A 14859-nucleotide genomic window follows, 5' to 3' on the forward strand; every position below is an offset into this window, starting at 1 on the left:
TATACTGCTGTCTGAGCTGTGTGTACCTGATCTGTGGTGTTGGGTACTCAGATCAAACCTCTGGTTGTTTACACTGTGCACATTATATCCCATTAGTGCACAATATATCTTATCAAACTGTAAATATTGTAGTATATTCAAACCTTTTGATTTCCTGGTCCATCTCCGTCCCAACCCTCACCTATGGTCATGAGCTCTGGGTAGTGACTGAAAGAACAAGGTCGCAAATACAAGCAGAGTTTCCTCTGTAGGGTGTCTGGGCTCAGCCTCAGAGATAGGGGGAGGAGTCAGACATCTGGAGGGAGCTCGGAGTAGAGCCGCTGCTCCTTCATGTTGAAAGGGGTCAGCTGAGGTGGTTCGAGAACTGGATGTGTGTGTGCACGTGTGTGCAGGGCAGGGATAAGACAAGTGTGTGTTTTTGTGTGTATATTTTGAAACCTTGTTGTAGTATCCGTAGGTGATGGTGTTGGGTGTGATTCCAGCCTTCTTCATCTCCAGCAGGACCCGTACGGCGAGGACCGGCTGACCGTACTGACCGCACAGCTGCATCAGGATCCTGTAACACACCTGGAACACACACACACAGACAACACACAGTCACTCACACACTGTGGCTTCATAATTCATCCTCTCCATGGTAGAGTGACATGTATCAACAATCTCTGGATCTGCTTTTGTTTCCACTGTTCTCAGCACACCTTGAGGACGAGCTCCTTAAACTAAACCTGAGCTCTTCTCAAATGAAGCTTCAGGAGATTCAGCGCTGGTATGTGGTTGCCTCAAGAAAAAGCACTTTGCCAAGCATCTTTTTTCAAAGTGGTTGAAAATCTCTCAACTTCTCAGCAGGGCGCTGGTGTCGTCACTGCTGCTCATTCTGCTAAGCTGCCAAGGCACTTTATATCAGGACCCCGTCAGTGTCTCACCTCGTCTGGCAGCACCACCTTGCGGTTCTCCATGTGTTTGAGGACGTCGTAGGCCGTGTGCAGAGCGCGCACCTTGGCGCTCTCCGCCCGCACGAAAGTGGGCAGGTAGATGAACCAGAGGCCGTAACAGTGACCCAGCAGGCACTTGGACCACATGTCCGGCACCGTGGAGTACTTCTGAGCTCGCTTCTGGGCCAACTTGATCTCCTGGGAGGAAAAAGACAAGTGACATCACATCAGATACTGAAGAGGTGAACATGATAGAAACTCTCGTTGTTTCCTGGAGGATCGATGTGGGATACATGCACTGGCATTATCAGACGTAATGTTTTTAAAAAGCAGCGTGAGAGGAGGAGTCACTGTTGAATATAAAACTAAGATTAAAAAAGGCAATGTTTCTTTCCACTTTGGAAGAAGAGGTTTAAATAATCTGTTTAAACTGGTCAGATTTGAAAATAACGTCTGTAGTTTTTACACTCACAGTCTGTGGCGTCTGAATATTGGATGAGCAGTGAAATATTGATAATGATTCATTAAAATGAGATGATACACAGTAAGACTGTTAACACAGTCTCTGGTCTTCATTCAGGGAAAACTGGGTCACAACGTAAAACCCACTCAGCGGTTCAGAGGGAGGCACCAAGTCTCTGCTCCTCTACTTAATGCTGATTCAGAATGGGCCGTTATCAGTGACTGACACCTTGAACATGTGCCTGTGTTCAGAGAAGAACTCTCATTAAATCAAAAACAGTGTTGTTTGCTATAAATGCCCTGGAAAAGGTGAACTCATCTCTGTCATGTCTATTTTTGTCTTTTTTTTGTTAAACAGTCTGTAGCATCTATAAAAAATGACATGTTTATTCCAAATAAACCACAATAAACTGCCTTACGCTCTCATGAATATCTGAAGGAGTTCATTTTTTATAGTTGTCTTTTTCTTCGCTTACAGACTAGTTTCATACATATACATACATACAAGTTTTTGTATTAGCAGCTCAGACACATTTGTATTATTATATACAGTGTACTTCAGTTTGTGACGCTGTGTGTTGGTGTACCTGCTTGGTGCGGCGGGGGGCGGGGCTGCTGGGGGCGCTGCCCTTAGCTGGGACCCTCAGCTGGTCCTGAGGCCGGTCAAACAGCTCCGGCTTCAGTGTGGGGAAGGTTTCATAACTGAAAGGAGAAAGGTGTCAGTATGTGTAAGACACAGACACACAGGGACGTGTTGTGGTGCAGTTTAAAGACCTCTATGATGGAGCACTGTGTACCTGTAGAGGGCGGGGCACTCGGACCCGTCAGGTTCCTGTGGTTCTTCAGGCGGCATGATGAAGACGGTGTGTTCTCCGCTGTGAGTCTCGTCCAGATCAATCAGCCTCACGTCCTCCGGCTTCTCCACGTCCACCTGGTGACAAATAAATAAATACACTGATGGTACAACTTATTACAGTGAAGTCATGTCTTTGGTTCGGTTTGACAGAAAAACTAAAGGGCTGGAGTCAGTTGCACAAAACATCCTTAAGTCAGGATGTGCTTTAAAGTCGTAGTTAAGGTTTCCTGAAAAATTAAATTGGTTGCAGAAAATACCCTTAAGTCTTCTCCTTAAAATTTCCTTAAAATGTTCACTTAAGTATTTATGGTGTTCTTCTTGTCTTGGTTTTATACTTAAGGAATCCCTTGATTGTTGCACAAAAGACCTTAGCAACCAAAGCAAGGTAAAAAACACTTAAGGTACCTCTGACTCTATCTTAACTGCAACATGACTGTGTTTATGGTGATGAATGAAAAACATAACACAGCCTGAGAAGAGTGTTCTGCGACCAGGAGAACCTGATGGATACACTTCTGATTTTACGCTTTAGACGTGACTAGGGTTGGGACTCGTTAGGATTTTAACGATTCCGATTCCTCTTACCGATTCCTACATTATATTCATTATACTTGCTATACTTAAACAAGTATATATTAAACACAAATGCAATCATACAAATACAAAAACTTTATTCTAACTGTTGCACAGTACAATTAGATGAAAACACACATTTGTGTGTGGTGTGTATTTCAGATTTAGAGCTTATATCATCTCCTGAGAATATATAACAACAAAAAGTGATTCTCTGATTTCTACAGTAACACTATTACCTCAAATTAACCACAGCAATGTAATAAAAACTATGCATTCATGCTTTGGCACTGTTATTTACGTGACAACACCTGAACACAACACACACGCACACATATTGGCCGCTCCCCTCGCTGGAAGCCTCGGACCTCCCGCCGCCCACTCCCGTCTCAAACACGGAGGTCTCCCTCTCCACTGAACACCCACGGTGCACGCCCGGCCTGTTAAATAGCCTGTAACCATGACAACTGTGTGACACAAACTCAGTGCTTTAGTAATTAAATAATGTCGGGCTCGGTCGGGTTCGGACAGAAATATGCGGCCCGTGCCGTGCTGATAATGGAAATGCACGTGATGTTTTCTTTTACAATCTAGGAACCGTTTGCAGGAACCGTTAATCCAAATGTGATGGAACCGGTTCCGGAACCGGAACTTTGGACCCGGTTCCAAAAAAGAACCGGATCCGGATCCCAACCCAAGACGTGACTGAGTTAAATTTGTTGCTTCTTCCTGCAGTCATTTCCTGTTCTCTGTTATTTGGGACCAAATTTACTTTGAAGTTTTATGCTCTCTGTGATTGTATTCCTCCTGAAGTTTAATCTATTTTCCTCTGACCAGGATGGTTTTCTTGTCTTCTTTTCTTCTGCCACTTTTTCACTGTCTAGAGTTGGCTTTTTCACAAGCCAACTCTTGCAGTAAATGAGTTTTTCTTTAGCTAAGGAAACCTTTAAGGGATTCTGTGCAATGGTGTCAGTCCCTCAGCTAAGGAGACATTAAGCCTTTTAAGCGTCATACTTAAGGAGAAACCTTAAGGTGTTTTCTGCAACAGGTCACTGATTTTCATCAAACTTTGTGGAAGGGTGGAGCACAGGTCAGAGAGGAAGCCATTACATTTTGGAGTGGATCAGAATCCCACCAGGGCGGGTCACTTCTGTTAACGTTGCGAGATGAAGCATTTGGCCTCGGTTGAAAAAATACCATATGTCTTAAAATCCAGTAGATGGTAGTAAAGTTCAACGGTGACAAAACAGCCGACTGTAGAAATGACTCCATGTTCACAGGTGCCAGTAATCCTCTGTGGTCGCCTTCACATGCAGCAGCTCAAATATCACACAGAGAGCAGTCGTTACGGAGCGCTCAGTGGTTTCAGGGGAGAACCGGTGCAACTAACACCTTTTTCTCAAACTAAGGTGTGACTATGGAAACATAAATACACACATCGCGCAACTAATGATACTCTTACTCACATTCAAATGTGAAGAGCCTGCAATAAATTTGTTTTTAATTTAGTTAAAAAAACAACAACATTAAACTAGAGATTACTTTTTTGTGGAATTATCAAGTTAACATCGTGGTGCTTTAGTAATTAGCCTTTAGATACCTTAGCTCAATATAACTGCCAATATAACTCCCTTAACTAATAACTGGCTTTTTTCTGGGACTTTTAATCCCATCTCACGGCCTTCACTGGCAAATGGAGTTTGCTGATAAATGCTGCCTGACGATATTATAAAAAGGGCAGAGAAATTAAACACTTTTCTGTCCATTATGTTTGTACAGGTAGTATTGTGTCTTGATCTGAAGTCTCAGTAAAATACATTCAGGCTGTGGGACGCTGTGAGTGATAATCGGTGTGATAATCAGTGATGAAACAGCGAATGCCAGTCGTGTTTCTGACCTTCTGGACGCACTCGTCAAAGAACTCGAGGCAGGCGTGCCGGGCACTGACGAAGGAGCAGTCCTCGATGAACTGCGTGAACATCTGAGTCCTCGTCAGCTGAGTGTAGATCTTCTGCTGCGTTCGATCACGAGACTTCAGGAAACCTGCAGGAAGAATTCATCCATCAGTCATCGGTCTTAAATTCATTTTCCACTAATCCTGTGTGAGCTACTGTCCTGCTCCTCCTGTAAAGAAAGATTTGACAAAATTCTAGTTGATTTGTTTGGATTTTACTTTATTAGTTTTAATGCCTGTGACCTGTGTTTGTGCAAATGCTTGCACACAAACTAAGTTTTCTCCAGGTGGTAAATAAGAGTTAAATTTGGTGCAACTATTGGTGGAGAACACGCTACGATATCTCAGTGAAAATCTGACCATATCTTAATGTTATCAACTGAACAATCCAAAAAGATGAATCTTAATAATTCTGAAGACAATGAGTGTTTGTGACGTACCACTATAAGAACAAAATCTAGACTTGTACAAGAGAAACATAAAGAGGAAGAGGAGGGACCATTTCCAAAGCCAAACTGAACATTTTTTGGCTCAGAGAAAAACAAATCAATAAGAGCTGAATCATGTGTTTAACACTAATCTCCTAAAATCTGTCACACTGGACCTTAAATCCTCAACAAATTTTATTTTGTTGTCTTTAATAATGGGCTGCTCTGAATCCTTCTTCTGGAAATTAGAAAACTGTTGCATCACACAGTCAGTATCATCATGTTCTGAAAAAGTGAACAGTTTGAAAGGATGATATGTCAGTGAGCGCTCACCCTGCAGGTTAAAGAGGGAGCTGCAGTCGGTGGTGGTGTCTGACGGCGCCTGGGTGATGGGCAGCAGGAAGGTTCTGTATCCTCGCAGCAGGCAGCTCATGAAGCGAAGGAACGCCTCCTGGATCTCCAGCTCCAGCTGCTTCTGACTCCTGTAGATCTGATCGTAGTCCGTCAACAGGAACTCCAGCGTCGCCTCCTCCTGACCGGGAGTGCAAACTGCAGCGACGAGGAGGAAGAGGAAAGAGGAACATTTTCTGCTCAGACGAACTCAGACTGCTTAAGATGTGTCAGATATTTGATGTTTTAAAATGTGAGGACACAGCAAATAAAAAAATAAAATAAGTAAGAAAAAGGTGAACTGTGGAGAAATGTTAAACACAAAGCGGTTCTTTGATTTCTGTCTCTGAGGCTCTCGTCTCGTCACTTTGTTTTGAGGACTCACTTTTCTCCAGGGTCTTGTGGAGGTTAGTCAGGGTGTTGAACAGCATCTTGCCGTGCTTCCTGGGTAACGATCGCCATGACAACGGCTTCTTGTCCTCTGACCTGAGACACGACACAAAGCAGAAGTCAGACTAATAGTTTCAAGGTGGTATTTGTTTGTTAGAGAAAAATGTATGAGTTTTAAAAGTTGTTAACTTCAGCATATTTCAGTAAAATATTTCACCTCAACTTAAAAGATAAACATTTTTTTTTTCACCTGGAAATAACAACATAACATTAAAGAAAACACATTACTTGAACTACACATAATTTAGGGACATTATTTGCCCCCTTAATGTTAAATTTATTGTCTATATATTTATTATTAAAAAAACAATTAATGAAATCAAAAATTCCTCGTCAGGTAGGTGGGGCGGTATGGAGGAGGGAAGCTGCCAAAAAAAATAAATAAATATGAAAATGACAAAATTTATTTATTTATGACTTGATAAATAAATAAATAAATAAATAAGTCATTAAATGTACCAAATATTAATAATAATTGTAGGCATTAATTTATTGATAAAACGTGACATAAATTCAAATTTCTGTTTTAATTTGCTTCTTTATTTATTTACCTTTGTATCAATGCCGCTTTTCCTTTTCATTAACAATTCTCAGAATTATTTTAATGTATGTAAAAAATGAATACATTTATTTAAAAACTAATTTAAAATAACAAAAAACATGCAAAACATTACAAACATCAAAAAAATGATAACAATAAAACAATAAAAATGAATAAAACTAAAACTAAATATGAAAATAAATGAATAGAGTAATTAATACAAAGGTAAAGAAGCAATATGAAACAGAATTATCCATTTTTGTTACATCTAATGAATTAATTAAGGCATTTATTTATTTAAAATATAATTTTTTGCACATTAAATGGCATACTATTTTTTTAATTGAGTCATTTATTTATTTTTGATTTTTAGTCTTGAAAGACAACCCTGCACACTGCTCTTGCTCAGTTTATAAGTTATACTAACATTTCGGTCCTTCTGGATCTTTGTCAAGAGTGTTTTAAAACAATAAAATACTGAACACTAGTTAAATACTCTTGACGAAGGTCCAGAGGAACAGAAACCTTTGTATAACTAATAAAGTTGTGAAGCTGAGTGAGGGCAGTGTGCAGGATCTTCATTTCAGGACTTAAGTGACACTGGATGTGCAAATATCTCTCTGTCAGCATCTTTTTTTTTTTTTTTTTAATTTTGCCTGTCTCTGCCTCTGAGCTGTCCTTAAGAATCCTCATTCACTGGTTGAGCTCAGGAAGCCCAGCACAATTATGGACTCACTGGAAGATGGTGTTGGTGTCCAGGTCGACACACACCACATCAGCGGGGGGGTCGTACAGGTCGAAGTAACTGGAGTGGACGCCCACAATGAAGGGCATCGGCGCCAGCAGCACGTCGGCCATCTGCAGCGGACACAGAGGGATGTAGGGACAGAGCCAGCGCAGCGGGAAACTCATCTGGAGACAGAGACACGGACAGATTAAGATACAGACCTTATTATATACAGTCAGAGTGTGTGTGTGCGTGTGTGTGTGCGCGTGTTAAGTCTTACAGAGACGAGGGCCTCGCTGACGGAGGTGAGGACGTCGGGGCGCAGTGAGTGCAGCAGCAGTTTATGTTCGGTGAGGACGGCGAGCAGCAGCGTGCAGGCGTTCTCTGGACCGAGGTTCTGCAGCAGCTTCAGGAAGCTCGCACCGCTGTCACACAAAAATTAGACTTATTATATTATTATTTACAAATTAAATAACTGTAAATAAAAATAATATTTGTAATAATAATATTAATTTAAAAGGTAATTGAGGAAAAAACACAACAGAAAAAAATTATATAAATACATAAATTTATTAGTGAACTCATAAATAGAAAACAAATAAAGATAAAATACATAAGTCCAAATAGCACTAATTATTATTTATTATCAACGATTTTCAAATATAAATAAAAATAGAGTAAAAAAATAATAGGTGCGGTGCTTGTCAGTTTTTAATCTTTACATTTTAAATAAAAATATTCACTTTTCTTTTTTATAGAAACTTCAGCTTTATATTTTATCTTCCACACGTCAAGACATCCTACATCAAAACAGATCTCAGAACCTGCACACACATCACCACGTCCTTTACACACACACACACACACACACACACACACACACACACACACACACACACACACACACACACACGCACGGTAATTACAGATGAAATCCTGTTTCTGTGGAGGTTGAATGTTTTTTTTTAATCGTGAGTCACTTTGGATAAAAAGCGAACTCGACTGCAGTGAACTGACCTGAGTGGGAGCGGAGAGGAGACCGGCTGGCAGAGCAGCAGGTTGTCGTACGGAGAGAGCTGGAAGATAAATATACAGCATTATCACTGAATACATCACACACACACACACACACACACACACACACAAACAAACACAGCGACAGTTTTGGTTTCGACGTGATTTCACAAGTCATTTACTGTTTAATTTACAACTTGTTGTCAAAGTTTTGGCTTTCGTTCCTTCAGTTCAGAGAAGATTTTACTCACCAACTTTATTCTTGGAGGGTGAATTTAAATCAAACGTGGGTGCAGCGAGCCGTCAGACAGGTTTTATACAATTATACAGTTCATCTAAATCATTTATCAGGTAATAAAAGAGAAAGTAAAATGATGATGTGTCCTCTGTGGATCTGACACTCTGAGTGGACTCTTATCCACCTGTTGTAGAGCTGATGTTGGTGAGTAAAATGTTCTTATAACTGACCTGAATGATGGCCAAAAACTTTATTTAAATTTTCAGACATGTTTGGCTCAAGATGAAAAATTTATAATAATAATATCCACTGTAAATATTTACATTTAAATAAAATCCTGACACAAACAAACACAAAATTACGACCTGAGATAAAATCATCCTGCATGCAGCTGAGTGAGATCACATCTGAACCTGATAAATCATCTGCAAATTATTCTGTAATTGGAAGAATTATGTCAGGAAATTTTGTTTGCTAATTGGAGCCGATCACTGAAAGGGCTGCTTCTGATTGGACACATTTACCAAGTTCAGGTTGGGACCAGATCACAGCCTACATCCTGTTGAAGGAGGAAGTGAAGGACTGAAGTCAGAAGGTGTAAAAGTCTGTGCTGGTTTCCTCTGCTGCTGTTTTTATAAACCTGTCTTTTCTTTTCTGTGTAATGATTATTCTATTGATTTCTTCTGTAAACACTGTCACATTTGGGTCAACAAATCAAATGACTCCTGCAGAAAATAAAATCAAAATTCAAATGACTCAAATAATTAATTAAATACATAACAAAAACACACAAATCAAAGGTTTGTAGTTTTTCTTCTTTTCTGTGTTTAGACTTGAACAAGCGGTTCTCTGAAAACTCTTCTGAAAAGGTTTTTTTTCCTGCAATGTGGACTTTAAAAGTCGTGCATTATTTTTGATAACCTGATGGAGACCACACAGACAGCATATAGAAGGTTCGAGTCTGTACCTGAACGAGGATGCGAGGTCGCTGTGGGGAAGGAAACGGGACGTTGTGCATGAAGCTGGAGACGTGTCTGCAGAGACAGAAAATCAGAAACAAACAAAATCAGTATCGATAAAATCAAATATCAATCACACACCTGAAAAATTCAAAATAGTTCACATCATGTAAAATAACAGGGAAATGTGGTTAAAGCGACCTTAGCTTGCTCACTAATGTTATCACAAGCAAAACACTATTCTGAGTGGATCTGTCTGATGGTTAGCTTCACAAATTACTTCCTGCTAATGTGATCAACTTGTTTATTATGGCAAACAATCCTGATATAGCCAACAGTAACTCCAGATTCATGGATGTTTATTTGATCTGATGATGCTGATATCCTGGGAAGCATTAGTCACTCTGAATTTAAAAGTATGGGTTAGGGGTCAACAGATAATCGGCCTGGACGATTATCAGGGCCGATATTATGAATTTTTAGCTTTATCAGTATCTGTGATTTTTTCCACCGATATGTCGATATACAGTTTTGTTTTCCTTAGCTGCGCTGTTTTGCCCCTGGCGTGTTTCTCACTGCCTACACGAACCACTTTAGGCTCTTAAAAGCAAACTCAAGACCCACCTTTTTAGCCTGGCTTTTAATTGAGCTCTGCATCGATTTGTTTACTTGTCAAAGTGTTTTCTGAAGTGCTGCTGGCAGCTCCCTGTACTGTTTCACTGAAAAAGTTCTCAGAATAAATATATGCTTCATTGCATTTGAATGTAGTGCTTTGTCAGTGGTTTTTTTTTTTTTTTAATCTGCGTCAACAATGATTTTTACAGAAGACAAATATGGGTTGTAAATATCGGCTATCAGTACCTCTGTTTCATAATAACTGGTATCGGCATCGGCTCTGAAAAAACCATATCAGTCAATCCCTAATATGGGTATCATATAGGGCTGGGCGATATAATGACTTTGTACGATATATCGATATATTTTTAAGCAACATACTGTATAGATCCAGACAGGAGTTCATGAGCCACATTCAGCCCAAACTGATCTCAAGTGGTCCGGACCAGTAAAACCACTGCACGATAATCTATAAATAACAAAACCTCAGAATTCCCCCCTTCTCATAGTGTGAAGAAGAACAGTGTAAAAAAAAATCCTCCATTTACAGACAGAGGATGAGCAGCCTGAGATAAATAAAAATATGAGTGTGTCTGTTGTTCAGCGTGCATATCTCCACACACTCACCCGCAAAGTTTGGCTCTGATGCTATGTTGTCATTAATAAGGTAGCTCGCTCTCACAGCTGCGTCACTGATCTCTCGGCTATGGCTAAAAACAAACTGCTATTTTCTCAGACCTGCCAACAGTTCACAAATCTTCTCTGTTCTCAGTTCACCTTGCAAGTTCCTGTATTTTTCACGCCTGTTTCTGAGCCTGATAGTGGTGCTGAATAATATGTTGCCTGAGCACTGAATGCTGTGAACACACCGAGCACACTGGCTTCAAATTAACCTCAGTAAAGAAAAAGGAACTGGTCCATTTTTCTTGGAAAACCCAACTTTCTGCTTCCACTTTTTGACAAAGACATTTTCCACTGGTGGCTCCTGTATAAGCATTTTATTGAAGAATTGGACTTAATGACATCTCTGCAGTTTTAGCACTTTGCAGAGTCATCCAGTGAGCCTGACTGGACCAGCTGGTGTGTCAGTTCTGGCTCGTGGGCCATATGTTTTTATCTAGACAATACTGTTTATATACATATAGGTTCAAGATGCTTTACATGACACTGTCCTTCTGAAAAGATCCCAGTGTGCATCTCTCCTCTGTCACACTCTCCACACAGCTCTGCCCCACTCACAAGTTCTGCTTCATCATGTCAGGTGAGCGTTTGTTTGCTAGTCTGTATACCCACGTTGTCCTTGGTAACCTACTTATCTAAGTAGTAGTGCAACCACCTCACCAACTCGTCAATAAAACATCAGCAGACATGATTTAGTCCAAAAAGAAAATTCTGAGCACTGACTTTTCGAGCGGCAGGACGTGAGGTCCGGAGATGGAGTATCTGTAGATGAAGGTGAGGAACTTCTGGAAGACGGTGAAGAAGGGCCAGTGGGAGAGGACGCAGATGCTCTTCTTCACCTGCAGGCTGCGGTTGGTGATCGGCCGCCGGTCGACCACGCTGAGCAGGCCGAGCCTCACGCTCTGCCGCTCCGACAGCAGCTCCCTGGGGAACGACTCGTAGAACTGGATGGCTGCTCCGTAAACCTGCAGGGAGAACGGGGGGAGTTTTCACAGACAGGCAGAGCTTTAAATACACGGACACAGAGCTTTAATGGGTCAAACACGATCTGAGTCCAGATTCTGAACAGGTAAAGATCTGCTGCATTCATGTGTCACTTCACGGCTGTACATGTTTCAGGTTGAGCTCATTTTAACTCCTTTATGTCCTGATGGGTAGTTTAATCTACAGCGATGGTGACTGTCTGTTAAAAACACATCAGCTAAGACTGAAATGTCTATTTAGAGCCATACTGTAAATAAAAACATCTTCACATCCTTATCCAAGGCCAGGTCTCAGGGGCAGCAAGCTGAGCAAAGCACCCCAGACGTCTCTCTCCCCAGCAACACTTTCCAGCTCCTCCTGGAGGACCCCGAGGCGTTCCCAGGCCAGGTGAGATATATAATCCCTCCAGTGTGTTCTGGGTCTGTCCCGGGGCCTCCTACCAGTGAGCTGTGCCCAGAACACCTCTAACAGGAGGCGCCCAGGAGGATCCTGATCAGATGTTGAACCACCTCAACATGAAGGAGCAGCGGCTCTACTCCGAGCTCCCTCCAGATGTCTGACTCCTCCCCCTATCTCTAAGGCTGAGCCCAGACACCCTACAGAGAGTCATTCTTTCAGTCACTACCCAGAGCTCATGACCATAGGTGAGGGTTGGGACGGAGATGGACAGGTAAATCGAAAGCTTTGCCTTTCAGCTCAGTTTCCTCCAGTACAGCACCCGCATCACTGCAGACGCAGCACCAAACCACCAACATGAACATTTAAGTTATGATTACAACACTTGCTTTATTGATCAAATCACACAGTGACTGAATTAATTAATGAATTAACCCTCCAGGAAGCTGACTGTTTCGCTTTAAGGGAATGTGTGTGTGTATACGTGTGTATGTTGCTGCTCCTCTGACCTTGTCCCCGGAGGCGGAGGTGAGGACGAAGGTGGAGAAGACGGGCAGCTGGTATTTGGTGTTCAGAGGCCAGCTCTCCACAGTGACACCCATCGGCAGACAGAAGACCGGCACTGACTCCGGCAGAGGAAACGACTCCAGGTCCTCCTCCGGGTACCGGCTGATCAGACCTGCAGCACACAGCAGACTCCTTACACTTCAGTTCCAATATGCATAATAATAATAATAATAATAATAACGCATAATGTTTTATGCACAGAAATGTTTTAAAAATCCTTTAGAAGTCCAGCGTGTCAGATTCAGGGGGATTCAGTGGTGAGGACTACAGATTATAACCAGCTGAATCTTCTCCTGGTTAGAATTCATTCAGTGTTCATTGCTCAGGAGGTTTTTACCAAAAAACACAATGATTGTTATTTTCAAGCGTTCACACAATAAAGAAAACATAATTTTAATTAATAATTAATGTCCTTAAAGGAAAATTCCAGTAATTTTCCGCCTGTGTCTTTCTAACGGGTCATACTAACTTCTACTCGCCATCTCTCTTGATTTGGGCACAACTATGAGTTGAAACACACTATATTTCCTTAAACTTTGTAACTATCGTCCTGTGTGTGGGGGCTGAGAAAACACTACAGTGTGTGGTGCAGAGGAGTGACAGATACTCACTGGCTTTGTAGACGAGGGCGTTGGCTTTGGCCACAGCTCTCTTGTAGCACACATACAGAGCCGGACCCCACTGGAGACAAACAACAAACACACAGCTGAGATAAACTCGTCTGCAAGGACCAACATTTATAAAGACAATGCTGGCTTGTTAAAGTATGTTTCATTCAAATAAAACAGTTTTACTTTATTTCAATGAGGCAACTGTTTCATTTTGAACTTTGTTTTCTTTATTTTAAGCGCATTAATCAACATTTCTGTAACGTTTCTGCTGTGCGTTCACAAAACATGTTTTTATAGTCTGTACTGAGGGCACGTACAGAGTTTGGCACACTCCTGAAAAATCTCAAGAGGTTTTTCTGGTTAAATAAAGTTTGAATAAATAAATAAATAAATAAAAAACATTTCTGTAAATGTACCAGTGTTTGTCAGCAGGCTCATTTTCAGCTGCAGCCATCTGACAAGATGTTCCAATCTGAGACAAGCTTCTTGTATGTTTTCCTCCTATCAGTCCTTTTAATTTGCTGTTTAAATCCCTCCAAGACTTTTATTGTGAAACATCTACAGGAAGTGCTAAGGGTCATTTCCAGCAGCATGAGTAAATTCCTGGCAGAGTTTCAGAGCTCAGTGCTGAACCATCACTACCTCTCACAACAACAAATCTACAAACCCTCCCAGACATGCTCACCATGCCGGTGTTGAGGTTCTTGTCGACTCTGCAGAAGGTGTGCGGGGCGACCTCTCCTTTGCTGGGCAGCAGGAGGGCGATGTCGGTGACGCCCAGCGTGTGGAGGCCCTGCGAGTCCAGAGCCCGCCGGTACGTCAGGAACACCCGGTGAGCTGTGGGGCCACTGCCGGAGCTCAGGCTGGCCGATCGGCTGTAGGGCGTCGTCTCGATGACGTACCAGCCCTGCTTCAGCTGCTCCTTCCCCTCATACAGAACCCTGCAGGGACAGGTTCAGACCAAACAGATTGTTTCATGTGAAAATTCTGTACTGACGTTGGCGAATTCGACCCACAAAAGGTTGGAAAAATATGAATGTCTGCATTAAAATGTTTCTTCAGCTGCTCAGAAACACATAAAAACCTTTGTGTTACCGTGTCAACATGTTGATTCACTGCAGTGCTGAAAATCTGATAAAAAACATTATCAACTATTGTGACTTTTTATGACCTTCAGAAGCAAACCAGACCCACAGAGCGAAGATTGACTGTTTCCACATATGTTACAGGTGACAGGGGGGTGCACCCTTTTTCTCCGCTGGTTTCTTTTCTTTGTACCTGATCAGGTGCATCCCTCCCGCCTCCTCAGCATGCAGAGAGTGGAGGGAGGGTGGCAAACCTGGTGTTTAATTGTTAATTTAGACATTTAATTAAATTATCATCACATTCTTAGTTTATCTTTAAAGAAAGCAGTCTTTTTATTAACATTTTGAAGCATTCCCTTTTATCCTTTTATCACTACATTTTTGTTTCACTTTCAT

The 14859-nt window shown here is 41.6% G+C and overlaps 1 protein-coding gene across 6 annotated transcripts in view; it reads right to left on the bottom strand.

The window, feature by feature from the left end:
• Nucleotides 1-14859, bottom strand: part of LOC125893893 (DENN domain-containing protein 4B-like) — a 224515-nt gene that overhangs the window by 175820 nt on the left and 33836 nt on the right. For all 6 annotated transcript variants that reach the window (XR_007449940.1, XR_007449939.1, XM_049584865.1 and 3 more), the window contains exons 3-17: nt 14064-14319; nt 13379-13448; nt 12710-12879; nt 11544-11785; nt 9533-9599; nt 8331-8389; nt 7594-7738; nt 7323-7498; nt 5981-6081; nt 5539-5754; nt 4721-4866; nt 2192-2325; nt 1982-2096; nt 924-1130; nt 439-567 (exon numbers count right to left, since the gene is read on the bottom strand). Coding sequence is in view for 4 of the 6 variants with exons in the window: in XM_049584865.1 (XP_049440822.1) it covers nt 439-567; nt 924-1130; nt 1982-2096; nt 2192-2325; nt 4721-4866; nt 5539-5754; nt 5981-6081; nt 7323-7498; nt 7594-7738; nt 8331-8389; nt 9533-9599; nt 11544-11785; nt 12710-12879; nt 13379-13448; nt 14064-14319 (2233 nt within the window). In the remaining 2 variants the exon portion in view is untranslated. The remainder of the gene's footprint in view (nt 1-438; nt 568-923; nt 1131-1981; nt 2097-2191; nt 2326-4720; nt 4867-5538; nt 5755-5980; nt 6082-7322; nt 7499-7593; nt 7739-8330; nt 8390-9532; nt 9600-11543; nt 11786-12709; nt 12880-13378; nt 13449-14063; nt 14320-14859) is intronic.

The sequence above is a fragment of the Epinephelus fuscoguttatus genome, linkage group LG8, assembly GCF_011397635.1.
Source record: "Epinephelus fuscoguttatus linkage group LG8, E.fuscoguttatus.final_Chr_v1".
Classification (NCBI taxonomy): Eukaryota; Metazoa; Chordata; class Actinopteri; order Perciformes; family Serranidae; genus Epinephelus; species Epinephelus fuscoguttatus.